The 20000-nt window shown below is 36.3% G+C and overlaps 1 protein-coding gene across 1 annotated transcript in view; it reads right to left on the bottom strand.

The window, feature by feature from the left end:
* The window catches only part of EBF3 (EBF transcription factor 3), a 199040-nt gene that overhangs the window by 49980 nt on the left and 129060 nt on the right, over positions 1-20000 (bottom strand). The window contains exons 7-8 of the mRNA XM_032225567.1: positions 10913-10994; positions 4486-4603 (exon numbers count right to left, since the gene is read on the bottom strand). Of these exons, the coding sequence (XP_032081458.1) occupies positions 4486-4603; positions 10913-10994 (200 nt within the window). The remainder of the gene's footprint in view (positions 1-4485; positions 4604-10912; positions 10995-20000) is intronic.

Raw genomic sequence — 20000 nt, 5'->3', positions numbered from 1 at the left:
AACAGACCTGCGTTCGAGTAAACATGACATTCTGTCTAAAAGTAGCAAACAATCCTTTTGATCTTGGGATTTCGAACAGGAGGTTTCCTAATTTTATTTTTTTTTAAAGCCAAGTTTCAAAAGTAAAACTGATTTCGGAGCAAAAATTCCCCTTCTCTCCTGCATTTCTGGATTTATTTATTTTTTTTAAAAAAATATGTAATCTAGCCTCTCTCTTTTTTTTGGGTAAATATCATAACTGTACAGGTTTCCATTAATCAGCTAGCTCTCTTGAGTAATATCCCAGCATTTGTCACCTATCTCTGGATTCACAATATTGAGGCACTCAAACAGGCCTAATCTTGCCTCATGAAGACTCCTTTGTTCTGCCTGCTAAAATGTCTTGTAATTGTGCTTAGAATGTCCAGATGGCTGGCTGATACTCCAGCTGATAGGATTATACCTTTTTACCTCTCCTAGGGCCATCTGTTCCCTTTAACTTGCTAAAACCCTGCAGCCTGGGTTCAGTTGTCGTTATTGCATAAACCTAACAGCATTACAGGCATTTGGCATGCAAATCACTTCTCTGCTGCTGGCCTGGTGCTGGGATAGGACTTGCTTAAGGTTTAAACACTGCTGGAGTAATTTATGAAAAGGAGGGGAAAAAAAAGTGATGGGGGGAATTAAAAATTAGTTCTACTATGCAATGCTTGGAGGTATAACAATCGCTGCTCCTTCGATTGAATTCAACTACTGTAAATAATTTGCCATGCTTTTTGTGAGCTCAAAGGATTCAATGGCAACCTTCCATAGGAGCAGCAGGGGGAATTCGTTTACTTGGAAATGTGTGTGAGTGTATATACTGCGGGTGTATATATTAGATGATTGGATAATGAGGTGTTAGCAAGGAGAGGCTACTACAGCTAAATATCTGGGGTTTATACTCAATATTTTTTCCCCCCATTCAAGAACATGGGTGCTAATTCAGTGAAATATGCTGCAGGAAGAAAGAGTAGATAAGGAACATAAAATAATTCGTGACGTATTGTTGTATTTCAAATTGATTGGTGATTTTACTGGACCCGCTCAGGCTCTAGCAGAATTGGGAAAAACGTTTTGATTAAAGTATGCCATTGGGTTTTCTATGTAGAGGTTGGGAAAATATTATAACAATTCCTTGCAACTTTATTCCAAGATATTCTTATTTGGATGGATTCAGATTTCATCAGAATATATTCTGAAGAATTCATTATTAATTCGGAATGGAGCCTGTGGGTCTCCAGTTATGACAAGTTTCGGAAATGTAAAAATCTGGTGGCGTATTGTAGTTCTTTGATGGCAGTTTTAAGGTTATTTTTTTTCCCAGTTTTACCACAATATTGATAATTAATTAAAAAAAATGTCTTGGGCATGAGAACAATCTGGGTGCTTTATTGTTTAAAATAAATGGATGAGAGGGTTCCCCCCCTTTACACATAGTTTTTCCAATACACAGTTTTCTTCAATACGGAGATTGTGCTTATTATGCTAATTACATGAGTTTTTTTACTAATATGTAAAAAAAACTTGTTTTTATACTATATACAAAAGGAAACAACCATGTTTTGCTTAAGATCATACTAGTACTTTAGCAGAGATTGATCTGGATATAAATGATAACCTATTACTCTACAGAACTAAGCTCATAATGATGGTAGTTTTTGTCTTTCCATCACCTCCAATTTCTCTCTCTCTCTCTTTCTCTCTTTCTCTTTCTCTCTCTCTTTCTCTCTCTTCCTCTCTCTTTCTCTCTTTGTATTTCTCTCTCTCTTTCTCTCTCTCTCTCTTTCTCTTTCTCTCTCTCTCTCTTTCTCTTTCTCTCTCGGGAAGAAAAGGAATAAGACAGAGAGTTCAGCCTTCTTAATTGTAAGCCTCATTAGTGATGGTTGCCAGGCAAATACACACCTATGAAAGAGGTAAACAATACGTCATAGATCATAATGACTCTTGTGCTTGGGGCAACCTTTAATTATTATATTTTTTGTTCTCTTTTACCTTAGCTATTAGAGGAGAAAAACATTTTTCTTCTGCAAAGAACATTAATATTCCGATGCCTAAATTATATTTTAATTAGTTCACCATTGCATGTAATCACCACTTCTTTATGTTTTCAGTAAATCTGATACACTATTTGTAGATTGTTGAGTTTTCTGTCATTACTAGAATTAATGTAAAGGCTGGTAAACTGTATGGTAGAGTATACTTGTCCAGCTTCAGTAGCGGCATGACAATGTATATGAAGCGAAGCATTGATTCTTGGTATAAGTTCAACAAACCACAAACAGATTGTCTGTCAGATCCATGTAATCCAGTATCATGTTTATGATCATGGCTAGCTACATTCCTAAAGGCATAAAATGGGCATAAGATGGGCATGGGGACACAAGTCCTATCTGCTTTTGTTCACATTGTTCAGAACCAGAAAAAAGTCTCTCCCTCCCTGTGTGTGTGTGTGTGTGTGTGTGTGTGTGTGTGTGTAATGTATCTTGGGGGTCATATATATTAGAGATCATATGACAATAAGTTCCTATTGATAGTTTTATTTTTCGTCAATTTGTTGAGCACCTTTTGAAAGTCAGAGGTTAATGTGCATCACTCCTACAATCTCCTACAATCAAAATCCATAATTTAATTATAAACAGTGTCAAGAAGCAACACGTGAAGAAATAATTTGTATTTATTTATAAGCATTGCTTCGGAATTACTGAAAGAATTAAACTTTGAGTTTATCCTGATTTGGGGGAATGCGAGAAGCCATTCTTCAACGTTGGTGAATGTAGTGTAAGCACAAGAATAGAATACAGAATCATTACACCCACATCATAACCTTTGCAATTCATTGAGTCTCTGTATTAATTTTTCTTTTAAGATAGTATGGAAGAGTGAACTCTTGTTCTGTCCCCAGTAGCAAGGGCATATAGCTGAATTCAACCTACTGATGTCTATGGAGATTCTTAGTCATCCAGATCTTGGGGTCCCAAAGATGCTTTTGTAAGAGGTAACTTGACTTTCTGGTTTTGCTTGGAAGACATTTCACTTTTCATCCATTTCCCACCATCCAGTCAGAGCTGAAGAAGCTTCTTGGATGAGAAGTGAAACGTCTTCAAAGAAAAAACAGAAAGTCCAGTTGCCTCTTGAAAAAAGCACCTTCTGGGTCAACCTGCTGATGTATAAGTCTTAAGGTAGATAAAATAATTATTTGCAGGAGATCTTAATTTCTTGCCCAGGTAGCTTTTAACTCAACATTAGATCAACTAATTAGGCCTCATGTTCTCCATTAATGGTATTTTTGCATTTCTATTTCAAAGTTAACAAAATATTGGTTGTGATTCCTGTACCCTGAAATTGTTCTTTTTTTAGAAGATTCACGTGCCCCACCTTTCTTATTGTTCTGAAAAGCTATAAATGTAACTTTTATTTTTCAAGCAGTTATCGCCATGTTTGCTATTTTGGTAGTTTAAGTATTAGCATTGTGTCTTCTAACTTTTATTGTATTATTTGTTCTGCTGTGGGAGATCATATATGTGGCAAAAGTGCCACATTTATTATGTGTTTATTTATACCGTTTATTAACTGTTTTTACCTGAAAACAAAGCAGAATTTAATATAATGTTTTCAACTCCCAAAGGAAGATTAGGCAGGGGGAAAAACCCTCTGATCTGTATTATCTAAACACCATTACTACATTGTCACTGACAACTTTTCTATTTTAAATATAAATTATTTGGGGAAAATGTGATCTCTTTTTCAGTAAAATGTAACATGTATTGCTTTATACTATTAGAACTATATCCATTATTACTCTACAGATTTGTCAGGTATCAGTGGTTCTTTCAATAAAAGTAACTGGGATTGAATTTGGCCTTAAATAAATCCTAGATAAATATTAGATGTTAGATGCTTGAATATGCAACCTCCAGTGGTTGACAATGTTTCATTTTAGAGAATTGAAATTACTTTTCTCTAACAATTTTAGGAGGAAAAAAAGAGTGAGGAGACATACTGCCTTAATATGCTGCATTAAGGCCCAGTCCCATGAGTTGAGCAAACTCATAGTAAATTCTTTACAAAAACTACCATTGACTCTTGTTTCTATGCAAACTTACATGCATAATGTATATTTTTCCCAATGATTTCCAAAAAAGCCAAAGCAGAAGAAAATCGTAGTGAAACAGAAAAAAAAGCTGTTAGCAAATAAATAGAAAAGGATAGAAAACATTGCAGATGTTATATGTTATAAGAAATTTAAGTCAAAAGCAAATAAGGAAGGAACAACCTCCTTTTTAAAGTGGAGTCGGGAAAAAGCTAATGCATTTTAATGGGATGAATCCGGAGGAGAAAGAAACCATGAAAAATAAATAAATATGGTTGTGTGCGGGGGGAAAAAAATGGTGCAAAGAAAACATTGCAAATTAAAAAGCCATGTAAATGTGTGCCTACCATTTTCCAGATAAGAAGGGGCCGTACCTTCTGAGGGGTCGAGGCGGCGAGCCCGCCTTCCGTGTTTGGAGTTGTTATGTACAAACATGTTGTCTGAGACAGCCAGAACATGGCCATCCACATTGACTGTTGTTGATACAACAACCTAGGAGGAAAAGAAAAGAAAGACAATTCTTTTTTTGAAGCATACAGACTCTGAAAAACGGGTGCACCTATTGCAATAAACATCATGCTGAAAAAATGTATAATGTAGCATGCTATTTTTACGAACACGGTGTTATTCATAGATGCAATTCACTCTCTCGTTTTTTGGCTATCGCTGGAGGTTTCCCTACACACAATTCCCCTCCCTTCTCCAACACCCTCCACACTAATTAGAGTTTAATCTCCTATTATGCTAACAAATGAATTCAATTCTAGGAAAATATTCTTCTAGTCATTTGTTTCAGAAACACCCCTCTAACCACTCATTTTAAAAGCTACTGTTTTGATTGATCTGTTGATATATTGATTGGATAGTTTATCTAATTAAAATTTGTACACTTGAGACTGTCTTCAAATGAAGAATTGTGAGCACTCCAAGTCAAAGGGGAAAATACTTCATAAATCAGTAGCTATGTGTTACTTTCTGCTGTTCTCTTCAGAAATGATGTTTAGGTCATTTTTGCTATCGTATTTACATAACAATCTTATAAATAGGTGTTATGGAACAAGGAATTTCCAAAAATAGGAAAAAAATTCCTCATTTAAAGATTGAAAAGGAAAAAAGGAAATGTTTCTCCCTCCCACTGTAATAAAGGTTACTATTACTGGGCCTGGTATAATTTGTCACATAATACAGAAATATTTTGGGATGCACGATGCCTTTGTTTTTATAGATGCGGCCTTTTAGCTTCTTCATGCAACTCACACGGAACAATTATTTTTTGCGCTTTCTAGAATTTGAAAAAAAGAAATCCAGAACAGATATGAACACCTTCCTTGAGATGATATGCTTGTAGCTATTCTAGTGATGTTTATATCCCTTCATCTTCTTCTTTTTTTAAGAATATGTTTTCTTTCTGCATGCAGTCGAGAAATATTCTTTCTAGCTATATACAATTAATTCACATCAGGTGAGGTCTAGGAAACCATTGGATCTTTCAAATCCAAATATTTTCTCACTTCTTCCCCCATTTGATTATCAGAATCAGATTTCATGCAAATTCTAAATTTCTATTTTTCGTCCTTCTGAGGGAAAAAAAAAAAGATTCGCAATATGCTATGAAAAGAACTAGGAGGAGATTAAGCTATGTTGGATTTGCACATCTTGACAGAACAATTCACAATTCACCAAGCAGAATAGATCACCAAAAGGGAGAAGTGATCAATCGCTCTCCGAAGAACTTTCAGAGGTTCTTTGCAGATGACAGTAAGCTGTGTTGGAATATCCAACACCCCAGAAAACAAGCCCAGGATCCAAAAAGATCATGACAGACTTGAACAATGGGTCCTATCCAACAAAATGAAATTTAATGTGGAGAAAAGCCAAAGGTACAAGTAGAGATTAAGCGAAATCTGACTCAAAAACACTAACTGTGAAAGGGACCTTAAGAGTCCTTGTGGATGTTCAGTGAATCAGCAGTGTGTGGCAGCAGCTAAAAAAGATAACACAATCCTTGGTTCTACAAACAGAGGCACAGAATCAAAATCATGAGGAGTATTAATACCACTTTATAAAGCCTTAGTAAGGCCACGCCTGGAGTATTGCAACCAGTTTTGGTCACCACATTACAAAAAAGATATTGAGTGCAGACAAGAGCAACTAAGATGATCAAGGGAATAACAGTTGCAGGTATTGAGTATGGCAAGGATTAAAGAAGGTTTAGGAGTGACATGATAGCGGTATTCCAATATTTGAGGGAATGCCACAAAGCGCCAGAAGGCAAGACAAGAAACAATAGTTGGAAACTAGTCAAGGAGAGAAATAACCAGGAATTAAAGAGAAACTTCCTAACAGTGAGGACAATTAGCCAGTGGAACCGATTGGCTTCCGAAGTTGTAGGTGCTTCATCACTGGAGATTTTTAAGAAAAGACTGGACAACCACCTGTCTGAAATGGTATAGGATCTCCTGCTTCATCAGGGGATTGGACTGGAAGACCTCCAATGTCCCTTCCAGCTCTATTCTGATTGATTGATTGAATGCATTCTTAATGTCTGATAACTAACGTTTTCTGCAACTGAAAACAGCATATGAATATAAGTATCAGAAATACAGGGACGTGCAGTCAGGGGAGGCAGGGGAGGCAGAGCCTCACCACTGTCATCATGAAAAGGAAAAGAAAATGTAAAAGGAAAAAGGCAAGAGCTGAGGTCAGGCTGAGCTAGTTGCTGCCAGAGTCACCGTGGATGACTCTGCTTAACTGTTTAAAAAAGCCTCTAAAAAGCATCCTTGAAAGGAGGAGGCAGGAGAACGACGTGCCTCATCTAGTCTGACTTTAGACGTTTTATGATCACTCGAGCAGAGTTAAGCAAGGGTTAAAAGCCAAAAAATTCCTGACGTAGGTGAGGCATGTCGTTCTCCTGCCTCCTCCTGTAGAGGGCGTTTTTTTAGAGGCTTTTTAAAACAGTTAAGCAGAGTCATCCATGGTGACTCTGGCAGCAACTAGCCCAGCCTGACCTCAGCTCTTGCCTTTTTCCTTTTACATTTTTTTTTTCTTTTCATGATGACAGGCAAGAGCAGAGTTGAAATCCTCTCTGAAACAGCTGGAAAAGGTACGTGTGGGTCAGAGGGAGGGGGAGGAATTCAAACTTCATCCTCAAGTGTAGATCCCTCCCCAGGTGTAGTTTGATTAAACTTAGAGAATTATATCAAAAACTGAGACAGAAACTCCAGTAACAGCAAATTCTCTAAGTTTAATTCGTAGATTTATAAGCACATATAGGATCCTTACAACAAATACAAATACTTTAAGTATTGGACTAGGACCAAAAAAAACCCAGATGCACCTTCAACCATGGATACTCATAAAGAGATGAAATGAACGGAACCACAACCTTTTTCTCCATCCAAATACCTTACATCAGGGATCCCCAACCCCAGTCTGCAGCTGGTACTGGTCCATGGCCAGTAGAGAACTGGCCCACACAAGCAGCAGCAGTGTGCACGAAACCTCACTTGCACATACACAGGATCTAGGGTGCAAGCGCGAAACTATCCCTCCCCTACCGCCACCGTAGAGGATTGTTGTGAGTCTGTATTGCCTTGAAATCATAGAGATAAGGTAGGCTAAGAGCTGAGGTGGCACAGTGGTTAGAGTGCAGTACTGCAGGCCACTTCAGCTGACTGCAGTTCTGCAGTTCAGCGGTTCAAATCTCACCGGCTCAAGGTTGACTCAGCCTTCCATCCTTCCCAGGTGGGTGAAATGAGGACCCGGATTGTTGTTGGGGGCGATATGCTGACTCTGTAAACCGCTTAGAGAGGGCTGAAAGCCCTATGAAGTGGCATATAAGTCTAATTGCTATTGCTATATTAATCTAACATATAAATAAATAAAAACTATTTCCCCAGTCTTATACTTTCATTTCCCTAAATGGTTTCCCCCCCCCCCCCCCCTAATGGACCACTTCTTATTGGGGAAGGTTGGGGAAGGTTCTATGCATGTTGACAAAATCACACGTTTCTTGAAAAAAAAAAGGAATAAAGGAACAACTTACAATGGTATCACAGATAAATTAATGCAATATATATGCTCTGCCTTTGGAAACCAGTGAGTACAAGGCATCAGATGTAAATTCTTTTGTATTTTCAATGTTTTGATCACCTTTGATCCTGTTTTTTTTCCACATGCTCTAATTAGCTATCAGCTATTATAGCACCTTCTCCCGTATATTCGGCCTCCTCTGAGGCAGCCATCTGGGTCCCCCCAGAGAAAAAGCCTCAGGGTGTTTCTCTAGAAGTCTGTGATTCTGCAGCCTGCACTGTTTTCTCAGGGAAAAAAAACGCAAAACAACTCGCCACCCAAAAACACCACACATGCCCAGACTGTATTGTTTGTCTAGGTTATCCGTTTTAAAGGACTCCCACTGTTAACTATTTACAACATTTTATATTCCCTCCCTACTTAGTAGGCTAGTGGGTTTTAGCTGCTGTTGAGTTATAAGGTGACTCCATTCCACATAAAGTGTTTTTAAGGACTGAACTGTCAGAACAATTGTCCACAGAATAAAACATATTAATGTAAAAGTAAAGCTTCCCTTTGCACATATGTGCTGGTCATTCCCAACTCTAGGGGGCGGCGCTCATCTCCGTTTCAATGCCGAAGACGCACGGAACGCTGTTCCCTTCCCACCAAAGGTGGTTCCTATTTTTCTACTTGCATTTTTTACATGCTTTCGAGCTGCTAGGTTGGCAGAAGCTGGGACAAGTAACGGGAGCTCCCTCCGTGACGCGGCACCAAGGATTCGAACCGCTGAACTGCCGACCTCTCTGCGCCTTAGCACTGAGCCACTGCGTCTCTCTAAACATATTACGTACAGTTCAAAGCCAAGTTTTTGCCTCATTTTTTTTCCTAATTGATAGACCCAAAATGTAATTTTTTAAAGGATAAAGTCTTTAAAATAGACACTACAAATATGTCTCTGAGTAATGTTATTGGGGTGTGGAGTGAGGAATGGTGTTGTTCATAAAAGTACATTTGCATTCTCCCTAGTTTTATTTGGTTGGCTTGTTTTTGCAGTGGGTCTAATGAAAGTGCGGACACACATATTTTTAAAACGTTTAATACCTGACATCCTGTTAAATCTACTTAAATGTTGTAAGAAGCTGGCTTATTATCTAAGGAAAACGAAGGAAGACTTTCCAGGAGTTCTGCTGCAGCTTCACGATTATTTATGACTGGTGAGACAAGTGAGTTTTTTCTACTAATTTAAATTCAGGTAATGCCAATTTCAAAGACTTTATTTGTCCTTTAAAATATATTTTTGGTAGGCCTACCAATTAGGAAAAAAAAGGTAAAAGAAAAATCTCCAGTTAGAACTGTACTTAAGCCAAGGAGTTTTCACTTAATGACTAGTCACTGAATCACCATCCAAAGTTATGACAGCCTTTGAAAGGGTGCTTTACAATCTGTATTAGCATTTTCAACTATTGTAAAATTTGGCACTGTCCCTCCCTGTGGTCACATGATTTTAGGTATTTTTAGGTATTTATTAATATTAGTATGCCGCCCTTTTCCCTGGGGGGACTCAGGGCGGCTCACAGTTCAGAAGGAGGGGGGAGACAAACCAAGTTACATATAGGACAGTACTTCGTTAAAAAACACAACATTCATACTATTCGGGTACGGTGAGGTCTTTAGCCCCAGGCCTGTCGGGACAGCCAGGTTTTAAGGGCTATGCGGAAGGTCTGGAGGGTGGTGAGGGTAGAATCTTCCATAGGGTCGGAGCTGCCACAGAGAAGGCTCTCCTCCGCGTGGTTGCCAGTCAACATTGACTGGCTGATGGGACTCGGAGGAGGCCTAATCTGTGGGATCTAATTGGTCGAGTGGAGGTAATTGGCATCATTGACATGATGATGATTTGCAACTTTTTCCCCATTTTTCATCAGGAAACAGCAAAAAACGCTCACTCCGTGTGATTAAGCTGTATTAGCTTAATCACTATGGGGTTCAATTAACTATCAGGATGGCTCACTTTATGACAGTTGTAAAAATGGTCATAAAATCAAATTAGGTAATGCGGTGACATGCTTATCAACTGCCCTGAATTATAATCAAAAAGAATAGTTATATTGAATGGGAGACTATGCATACCTGTCCTCTGCTATAGCCTTTAATAATGCTGTCGTTCTATTGTGGTATTTTTAACGTTTTTATTAATTTCTCTCATTTATTGAAATTAATTATCTGTTAAGGCATAAACTGTTCTATAGTTGTTTGGATTTACCGAGGTAGATTTGGAAAACAATTTTACTTCTCTCATATAAATATTTTTTAAAAATTACTATATAAAAATTACAGTGATGAATCCATCTTTCAAGAAATTATATTTTTCCCCTCAGAAATTATATTTTTTATCACAACTTTTTGTGAAAAATACAGTAATTCAATAGCATAGAGAAAGTTCTGAAGGTAGGAAAATTATTATCAGATATTTCTAAGTTGTTAAGAGTTTTTTGCAAGGAGTGGCATTTCTGCTTAGGTCTGTTCAGATCACCATAAGAGAAATAACTAAAATAGGTGTTAGAAGAAGAAGGTAGTTTCTGTTTCTTTCCTGAAGGAAAATTGAACGTATAACTTAAAATTAAATTAGTAAATAATTATGTGGAAATGACAAACCTTGGTTAAATTTACTGCCTTGAGTGGTCTTTCCAAAGTGAATATATTACCGAAATAAGATAATAGGCTTTCCCTCTGTAAAAAAATCCTGACAAATCCTCTGTATGTAATTTTAATTCTTTTTTAAAACAGTACCTGGAATCTTCGCATATCTCGTGGGTTTCCTGCATTCTTCAAACAGTTTTGATTGCACTTGAGGAAAAACTTTAGAAAAAATCTACAAAAATACAAAATTGGAATTTGTTAGAAAAATTAGGCATTAAGAATAAACGTTTAAGCATGTAACATGTTACTACAAATTGCAAGTGATGGATAGCATTTCATTACTGTAAAGTAGTAATATATCAAAAATGAAGAGTTTTCTTATAACCATATATTATATATGATTATCCCTTATTTGAGCAAAGGATGGACTTCACCATCAAAAGGTGCAATTTGGTGCAGATCTGTTTAATAATAATATTGCAATCCTAATAATGTTTATTCAGATGCATACATGATTCAGGTTTCAGAATATCTCCAATTTTATGCCTCTGTATTCAAGAATAAGTTCCACATAATTCAGCAAGATTAATTTTATCTGAAATATATTGTATTAGTATAGGAACAGAAACCCACATAGAATGAACGGCTGGAGTACTTTGAATTGTTAGAGTCTTACAATTTTTTACACGCTTTAGTCAAGAAGAATTATAGGGGGGGGGGGGCGATATCCTGCATAGTATGAAATCTGCTTTCTGAAATATGTGGAAAAATGAATTTAATTTCTTTCATTCAGAAGGGGTTTATCCCTACGAAGAAGTCTCCAAAATGTCAGCATTCAAAGTTCAAAAGTAAAACAAAGAAATGAACAAAACTTTTGATTTATAATCACTTTAGCAATTCCTGATGAAGAAGGCAAATTGAGATCCGGTGTTGTTTTTTTTAATAACCCTGAATGCCAGCTAAATACTAACAGGGTAAATGTATCGGCTGAATCAACAACCACATATAAACCAGGATCTCCTTAACTCAGAGGCCTCCATTCTTGAAGCCCAGTTGGTATGATTTTCGAGCCATTTTACTTTCCGTAAATTAGTTCCCTTTACCTCAGGAACATCATAAAGCACTGCTAATAGTGTGCCCAACATATAGTATAAGCTGACTGAGGAGAAATGAAGTATGAAGTCCAAGCTATAAACCTAAACATTTAAGGCTGTCCATATTTTTCTGGATAACATTTTCTGGCCAAAAGCTTTAGAGGAGTTCTAAATGTTGCTGAAGTTAAGTCGTCTCTCTGGAACTATGCAAAGTCCTGCAACATTTGCATGATCCACCTACTTGCTATTTGAATTCTTTTAAATTAAAAGTAGGTATGAGATGATTTCCATCCACCCATGGAAGGGGCAAGCTTAGATATTTCCTCTTTTACCACAATCTGAATAAAAACATTGTCTCTTGCTTCACTTGACCTTAAAAAAGAATCCAGTTATGTCCCCAACTTTCCTTCATTTTGTGGCTATTACAAAAATTGTTCCCTGTAATTAGTAGAATTGTTTTAATTTTTTGAAAATAGATCTGTAAATTTCACATTTTAGTGGTTTGTGTGTGTAGGAGAATTGTTTTGATGCTTGTGACATTAACCATCATACACACCCTTTTTTTGGAGTAGGGTATTCCACCCAGAGTCACACTGCATGCGTCACATATATGGAATATATATATACATTTTCTAACATTTAGTCTTAAAATAAGCCATACTCTGTTCTGTGTCAAATTTAAGGTAGGGCACATTGATCCACACAAGATTTAATAAATGAGTGGAAGTTGTTTTTTCAAAACCAATATATGTTTCAGCTTCTAAGTATTTATTGCATCCAAATGTAACAATATAAGAAACAAATTGTGCTACTACAACACAACCACAGAAAATGCCTAATTCTCCATTAAGAAATGTAGACATTTTGATTTCCTGGGATTCTCAACAATATACATCGCATTTAATTGTTTATGACTCTCCCACATTTCTCTGAATAAATTCATGAGTTGTATCACAACTGTCACATTCATAGTAGAGCTACTGAAGAAGATAAGTGGACAGCCACTGAAATGTGTTTGACATATCTATATTTATAAAATCTGAGCATCAAAATTTGATGCATTTGGACAATCCCTGGGGAGAAAGTCCTAACTCTTTTAATGGCCATAAACAAATGCTGTCATCTAATCCAAACCATGGTGAGGTTGACCTTGTAAGGCCCAATAGTCATTCCTAGAAAATGCTGGGGGAAAACCATAGAAACAAGAGTGGGACATTTTGAAAAGCAAGAGCCAGCAATTAAGGCATCAAGCTAGAAAGGCAGAGGATTATGAGTTCTAGTCCCACCTTAAATGTGAAATCAACCAGGTGACCTTGGGACAGTTATTCTTTTTCAGCCCTAGGAAGAGGCAATGGCAAACCACTTCCAAAATCTTGCCCCCCAAAATGGCAATCTTGTCCAGACAGTCGCTAGGAGTCAATACAGATTTGAAGGTATTGAATTTGAATTTGAATCGAATTTGAATTTATTAAATTTCTATGCCGCCCTTTTCCCCTAAGGGGACTCAGGGCGGCTAAGGTACCAGAAATGAATGGATTAATAAATGGATTAATGAATGAATCAGAAAGGCAATATATTTGCAAGATTGTCAGTCTTAATCTTTGCAATCTCAAGACATAGGTAGGGAAGGGTCCTGTATCAGGCTCAGAGGATGATGATGATGATGATGATGATGATGATGATGATGATGATGATGATGATGATATAATGTTTTTCTCTGAAATTGAGTTTGTGGCTTGAAGAGTACCTGAAGGAGTTTTAAGTGATGGGCATCAGTGAATCCAACATAGTGGTACCTAGGTACTCAACTGCTTTGAAACTCATCAGTTTTGTATTCGATACATTTTAATGCAACACTTAGATCATTAAGTACAGTTAAGTACTGTGTGGTCTTAAAGCAGTTTTCTAAAACTTGGTATATTACTTTTCAACTTAAAAAGTCAAACATCTCTTTGGACTATAATTGAGCATGAAGTATTCATTCCATCATTGAGTTATCACATTTTCCAAACTTTAAGCAAAAATGTGATAGGAAGAGAAGGAATCATACAAATCAACTGGGCCTTTTGTTCTCTTCTTCTTACTCAGTGACCAAGAAAGCAGTTTTTTGAATACATATATATCAATCCAGGCTTGGAAGTGAATTCCTTACCTTTTGAAATCATAATCAATATGGAAATGTCTATGAGAATTCATAATGATCCCTTTCACTTGATGAAAATATTCACAGGAAAAAATAAATCTTTCCTACCTCAGTTCTGCCCCACACCCTACCCTTTCTGCAAGTCTTCCTTTTTTAAAAAAAGATTGAGAATATTTGGAGAGACCATTTATTGGAGAAGTATAACTGCCCTTAGAAAAATCTATCAAATTGTAGGAAGATATATATATATACTGTGGTTATTTCTCCCTTTGCTTGTTGTTTACTCAAAATGGGAAGGGTGCTTCTTTCTTTCCCCAATCTTTCTTTAAAGAAATCTTTTATTTGAAAATTAATCAGTTTCTGCTCAAATGCAGAAAACTGTTGATCTATCTCCTTACCAAACGCAACATCTTTTTCTCGTCCTATCATTTGCTAATAGATTTCTAATAATAATAATAATAGTAAAAAAAAAAAGTCCTTGAGAAGAACTTTAGCTAAAGAACTTGCAGTGTGCAACTGCACATTGCTGTGAACAGATCATTATAATTTATTCATTAATTACAATAAGTTATTATGGGCTATCAAGTGGGTTTCAGTACTTAGTGATTAACTAGACAGATTTGCCATGTACCAATTTTCACAGAAATGGTAGAAATATGAAACTTATTATAGAAATTAGAAAAATATGCAGGACAGTGGATGTAATTTATGAAAGGCTGAGGTCAAAAACCTTTGGAAGAGGATAGATTATTAAGAGAAAAGGAGCTTCCTCTTATTTTAATTAATAATTTCCAAATCATTATTTTACACTTATCTTGAATAAGACCCTAAACATCTTACCGTATTCTGAAAAGAAAATTGAGAATAGAATTAGGATGTTCAAGATGAAATGCCTTTTTTCCCCCAACCAAACTCTCTTGTAAACTTTAGGAAAGAAAATCAATTCCCATGTTCAATATTATATATTCATTTTCAAGAATAAGTAGTTGAGATTGGAACTTCAAGGACTCTGGGATCATCATAAAGGACAATCATGTAACTCTGGGATGCTGCCACCATTGTGGGTACATTTAGCTTCCAAGTGCCCAAACCTCAATCACGTGAGCGTGGGGACCTTGAAATGGTCATAAGTGTGAGGACCTGTCGTGAGTCCCTTTTTTTTTCCAGTGCCACTGTAACTAATTAAATAAATTGCTCAAAAGTCAAAGATTACCTGAACCACGTGTAGATCTGTACCTCCTCTGTCACTAAAGGTTCACGTTTCAAGAATTGTTTTCCCGTAAGTATTTCCTTCATAGTGGTATGTTTTATTCAATGCTACCTTCTCCATGTGAAAAATTAAACTTGTCCAACTACTATTCCTCTTGAGAAAGAGCTTAGTTTAAAATAATTGTAGCTAATCACATTCTGTCTAAATACTTTATGTAATGTGTAAAATAATCATATATTATAAATCTGAGAGAACGAAAGCAAGATAAACATTCAACCTATTAATAATGACTTTGATTTGGGACCAGTCAAATAGATGAATTGAACTAAAGACAAAAATGACCAAAGGTATCATTTATATTGCATCTATAAAATATTCCATGTACTTTTTCTCCATCATCTATATAATCCTTACACCAGCAGTAAATGCTGCAAATAAGAACAGGGCCACAGAGTATATAATGATGAAGGGGAAAAAAAGTTAAGATGCGTAATTATAATGATTTACAATTCTTTTCTTCTGTAACTTCCATCTTTTTCATAGTGATGTAGTTAACTGATTTGTAAATGCATTTTCATAGTTCCACAAATTGGGTGTCTCTCTCTCTCATTTTGAATTATAACTATACTTTTTTGTTGAAGCTAGTAGATTCAGATAGTTCACCTGTACTTTTGAGATGATCCTCTAAATAAATGAGTTGTATATTTCAAAAGAAATAAAACATATATAGACTAAAAGACAGTGGGACAGTGGGTTTTTGCTATCTTGAACAGGGTAAATGAATGTTTTAAATACTTTTTTTTTTCTAACTCTGAAACTCTAAATTTTTTAATTGCCTGTCTCTGAATCTTTTTAATCTTTTTCTTGGTCTGGATACTTCAATGCTGATTTGATCCATAGAATGAAGAAGGACAACAACTAAAAGCACAATTGTAATTAACTTAAGAAGAAAAAAAATGTAAGACCACAGATACACAAAATCTGATATGGATGCTCAGAAAACAGTGAAAATATGAAAAATAAAAGACACATAAGTGAGCAGTGTGATGTGACCCTCAAAATGGCAAATGCAATTATAGACTTTATCAACAAAACTTTTTTTATTTTTTATTTTATTCACATAGATTTGTATGGCTACCCATCTCACGAAGGCGATTCTGGCGCCTAACAAAGATATTAAAAATGCAATATAGAAACAATATAAATAAACTTCACAGCCAACCAAAACACAACGTGTCTGTTGAAGACACCATTCACCAACACTGAGTCACTTTTGCAACCCTCTTGTTCAGAAAACATTCAAATCTTAAAAGGCTTTCTAAAAAGTGAGCAGAGACAAGGCCTAAATAATCTTGGACCGTACAGCACAACTACAGAAAAGGCACAATTCCTAGGTTCTGCCTGATTGACAGGAGCCGGGGATTGCCCTGCTTCCCAACCTAATGGGAGAGTTAGTAACAATGGGAGTTAAGTGATCCTTGAAACAAAAATAGAATCCATTTGTTTACATTCTCAGACACGCAAATCCAGAATTTAAAATTCAGAAGTCTCAATAAAACAGGGAAAATTTTTTAAAAAAGCAAAAAGTATTAATAATGAGAAGAGGATATCACCCAGCTTCTGCAATCTGTAGCAACTGCAAGAAACTTGGCAACCTTGTAAGACTGTAATTTCAGAAAGAAGACTAAAATTTCTGATAATTAGGTTTACGAGTGCCAGATGCCATGGCGACAGAAGGGGCAGAGCAGCCAAGGAAGGGTTACTGACCTTACTCACTCTGTATCTGAGCAGAAGCACATGTGATTGTTATGTGGGAAGCTAGTATATTTACCTAGAGTCTTCAAAAGAGGTGAAAATTTGAACCTAGCTAAAAAAAAATAATCTACGTGAGACATTCATGATGCTTTAGAAGTAGCTGTCTCATTTCTAAATTATGGTGAAAATGACTTTATGTAGGTTTGATCAGATCCCAACTCAAGCACCCTGTTTAATTTGGTTATCATACATTAAGATTGATAGATAGATGATTAGATTAGATAGGGGGAGAGAGAGAAGGTAGGTAGGTAGGTAGGTAGGTAGGTAGGTAGGTAGGTAGATAGATAGATAGATAGATAAGATAAGATTAGATTAGATTAGATAGGGGGAGAGAGAAGATAGGTGGATGGATGGATGGATGGATGGATGGATTCATAGATATGTATAGAATAGATAGATTAGATAGGGGGAGAGAGAAGATAGGTAGATAGATTGATAGATAGATAGATGATTAGATTAGATAGGGGGGAGAGAGAAGGAAGGAAGGAAGGAAGGAAGGAAGGTAGGTAGGTAGGTAGGTAGGTAGGTAGATAGATAGATAGATAGATAGATAGATAGATAGATAGATAGATAGATAGATAGATAGATAGATTAGATTAGATTAGATTAGATTAGATAGGGGGAGAGAGAAGATAGGTAGATGGATGGATGGATGGATGGATGGATTCATAGATATGTATAGAATAGATAGATTCAGAGTCAGAGAAACTGAAAAAGCTGTAGGTATAATAAGGATGATTTGGCTTTGAAACTAAGTCTTATGACGATTATGGAACTGAGTAAGTTTATAAGAGAAATGATGACTGAGGAGAGATGTGATAGCAATAGCAATAGCAGTTAGACTTATATACCGCTTCATAGGGCTTTCAGCCCTCTCTAAGCGGTTTACAGAGTCAGCATATTGCCCACACAGTCTGGGTCCTCATTTGACCCACCTCGGAAGGATGGAAGGCTGAGTCAACCTTGAGCCGGTGCGATTAGAACCGCTGAACTGCAGATAACAGTCAGCTGAAGTGTCCTGCAGTACTGCACCCTAATCACTGCGCTACCTCGGCTCATAGATGATAGTACCGTTAAGTCCATGAGGGGTGTAATACATGTGAAACTAAGACAAAGAATAATCTTAAATTACATCAAGACAGGTTCAAGTTGAATGTTAAGACAATTCTCTAAAAATAAGAACAGTTTGCCAGAACCAAGGTCAAGGGGAATGATAGGTTTTCTATCATTAGATATATATTCAAGCAAAAGCTGGACAATTTTTCATCAGAGATACCTTAATTTGGATCCCTGCACTGAGCATGATAGCGAACAATGGATATTTCTAACTTAACCAGGTCACGATTAAGATGATGCAGTTAATGGTGTCATTATGCCATCCTGAATTCAAGTCTACATTTAAACATCTCTTCATGTCCATCATAATTTCATGATTCTTTCATGCTTTCATACTTATTTCAGTAATCCATAAGATATTGTTTGTGCTGTAAGGGCACAGAGATCTTTACATAGAGTGTAGATTTGAATTCATGATGGGATATTTCACCATTAAACTGTATCATCTTAACCTGGTTGAGTTGTCAATCCAAGTCTCTCCCAGCCCAGAAGAGAAAGGTGAGACTTTATTATATTTAATATCAAAATATTATATCCCGGAGTCCTGCGGGATTGGGCGGCATATAAATCTATTAATTTACAATTAAATTACAATTACTTAGAATTATATTCATTTTTATTTTGTCAGCTAATATAATGAAGAGTTTTGAAATTTGCTTACTTGGAATTACCTTCAGTTTGATTTTGGGAGCCAATATAGCTAGAGTTTGGCAAATTGGTTGCAATTCAGATGTTCCCTTTTTCTATTTATCCTATACCAAAAAGTAGTTTAAGCATAATTAACTTCCATCTCATTCTAATATCCTCCAACACATAAACTGTAAAAGTCTGTTCCGTGTAAAGTGGAATAATGAACTGCAGTGTGGTTGCATCAGTTTATATTTTTACTGCCACTTTACACTAGCTGAAGCTTCAATTTATCATTAAATTAAAATGCATTCTAAGAATGCCATTAAAAGGGGAAGAATTTGATAAAGAATAGATTTTGAACTCATTCCAAGTCACCACCAACACTGCTTCCTTGGTGCTTGAAACAACACAATTAACAGTGTTACACTCATTTTCTCTCTCACACACCCACACACATCACCAACCTAAAAACCCAAGATTTATAAAGTTTGAATTAAATGAAATGCTGACAGTCCCACTATAAAGACATTATAAAGTCATCAGTTAGATTCTCTCTTTTTTTTTAGAACAAAATGGATTAAGAAGTGGTTTTAAATGTTTAAATTTTAAAATCAAAATTTTGGTTTTCATCTACCAATAAATGAATGAAACAAAATGAACACAGACCAGACATCCTTTAAATAAAACAATATGTAATACTCAAAACATTGACAGAGGTCTGGAAAACTTTTATTATTTCTACCCAAATAGATTGATGGAAAGGAATTATATAGAAGGGATAGGGACTAGGGATTATTGCCTGCTTGACTGACTGGCTAGCTAGCTGTCAATCAGGACAAAAAAAATGATGTGATGGAACTAAAGTTGATACAGAGGCAGAACCCCGTAAAATAAAAAGTTTGATAATTGCATAGATCAGGCCACTTGCTGCAGAGGAAACCATCACCAAATGCATCAATGCTATATGAATTATGAGAGGTTGCCGGGCAGAAACTGAATTGATGCTGACTTCTCCATTATAAGCTTCCCAGACATGTGGCCCAATAGAACATCGGCAATCTGGCCTGTGTTTTCTACGACAGAAATATACCAACATTTTATTTATTTTTCTCATTTCTGTACCGCCCCTCTCTGTGAACGACAGACATACACATGCTGTATGTAGCATACATGTAGTGTATGCACAGAATGGTACAGAAATGAGATGGAAAGAAATCAAGACACTAAAGC

The sequence above is a fragment of the Thamnophis elegans genome, chromosome 10, assembly GCF_009769535.1.
Source record: "Thamnophis elegans isolate rThaEle1 chromosome 10, rThaEle1.pri, whole genome shotgun sequence".
Classification (NCBI taxonomy): domain Eukaryota; kingdom Metazoa; phylum Chordata; class Lepidosauria; order Squamata; family Colubridae; genus Thamnophis; species Thamnophis elegans.
The sequence above is the reverse complement of the archived record's forward strand: the minus strand, read 5'-3'. Positions and strand labels throughout refer to the sequence as shown.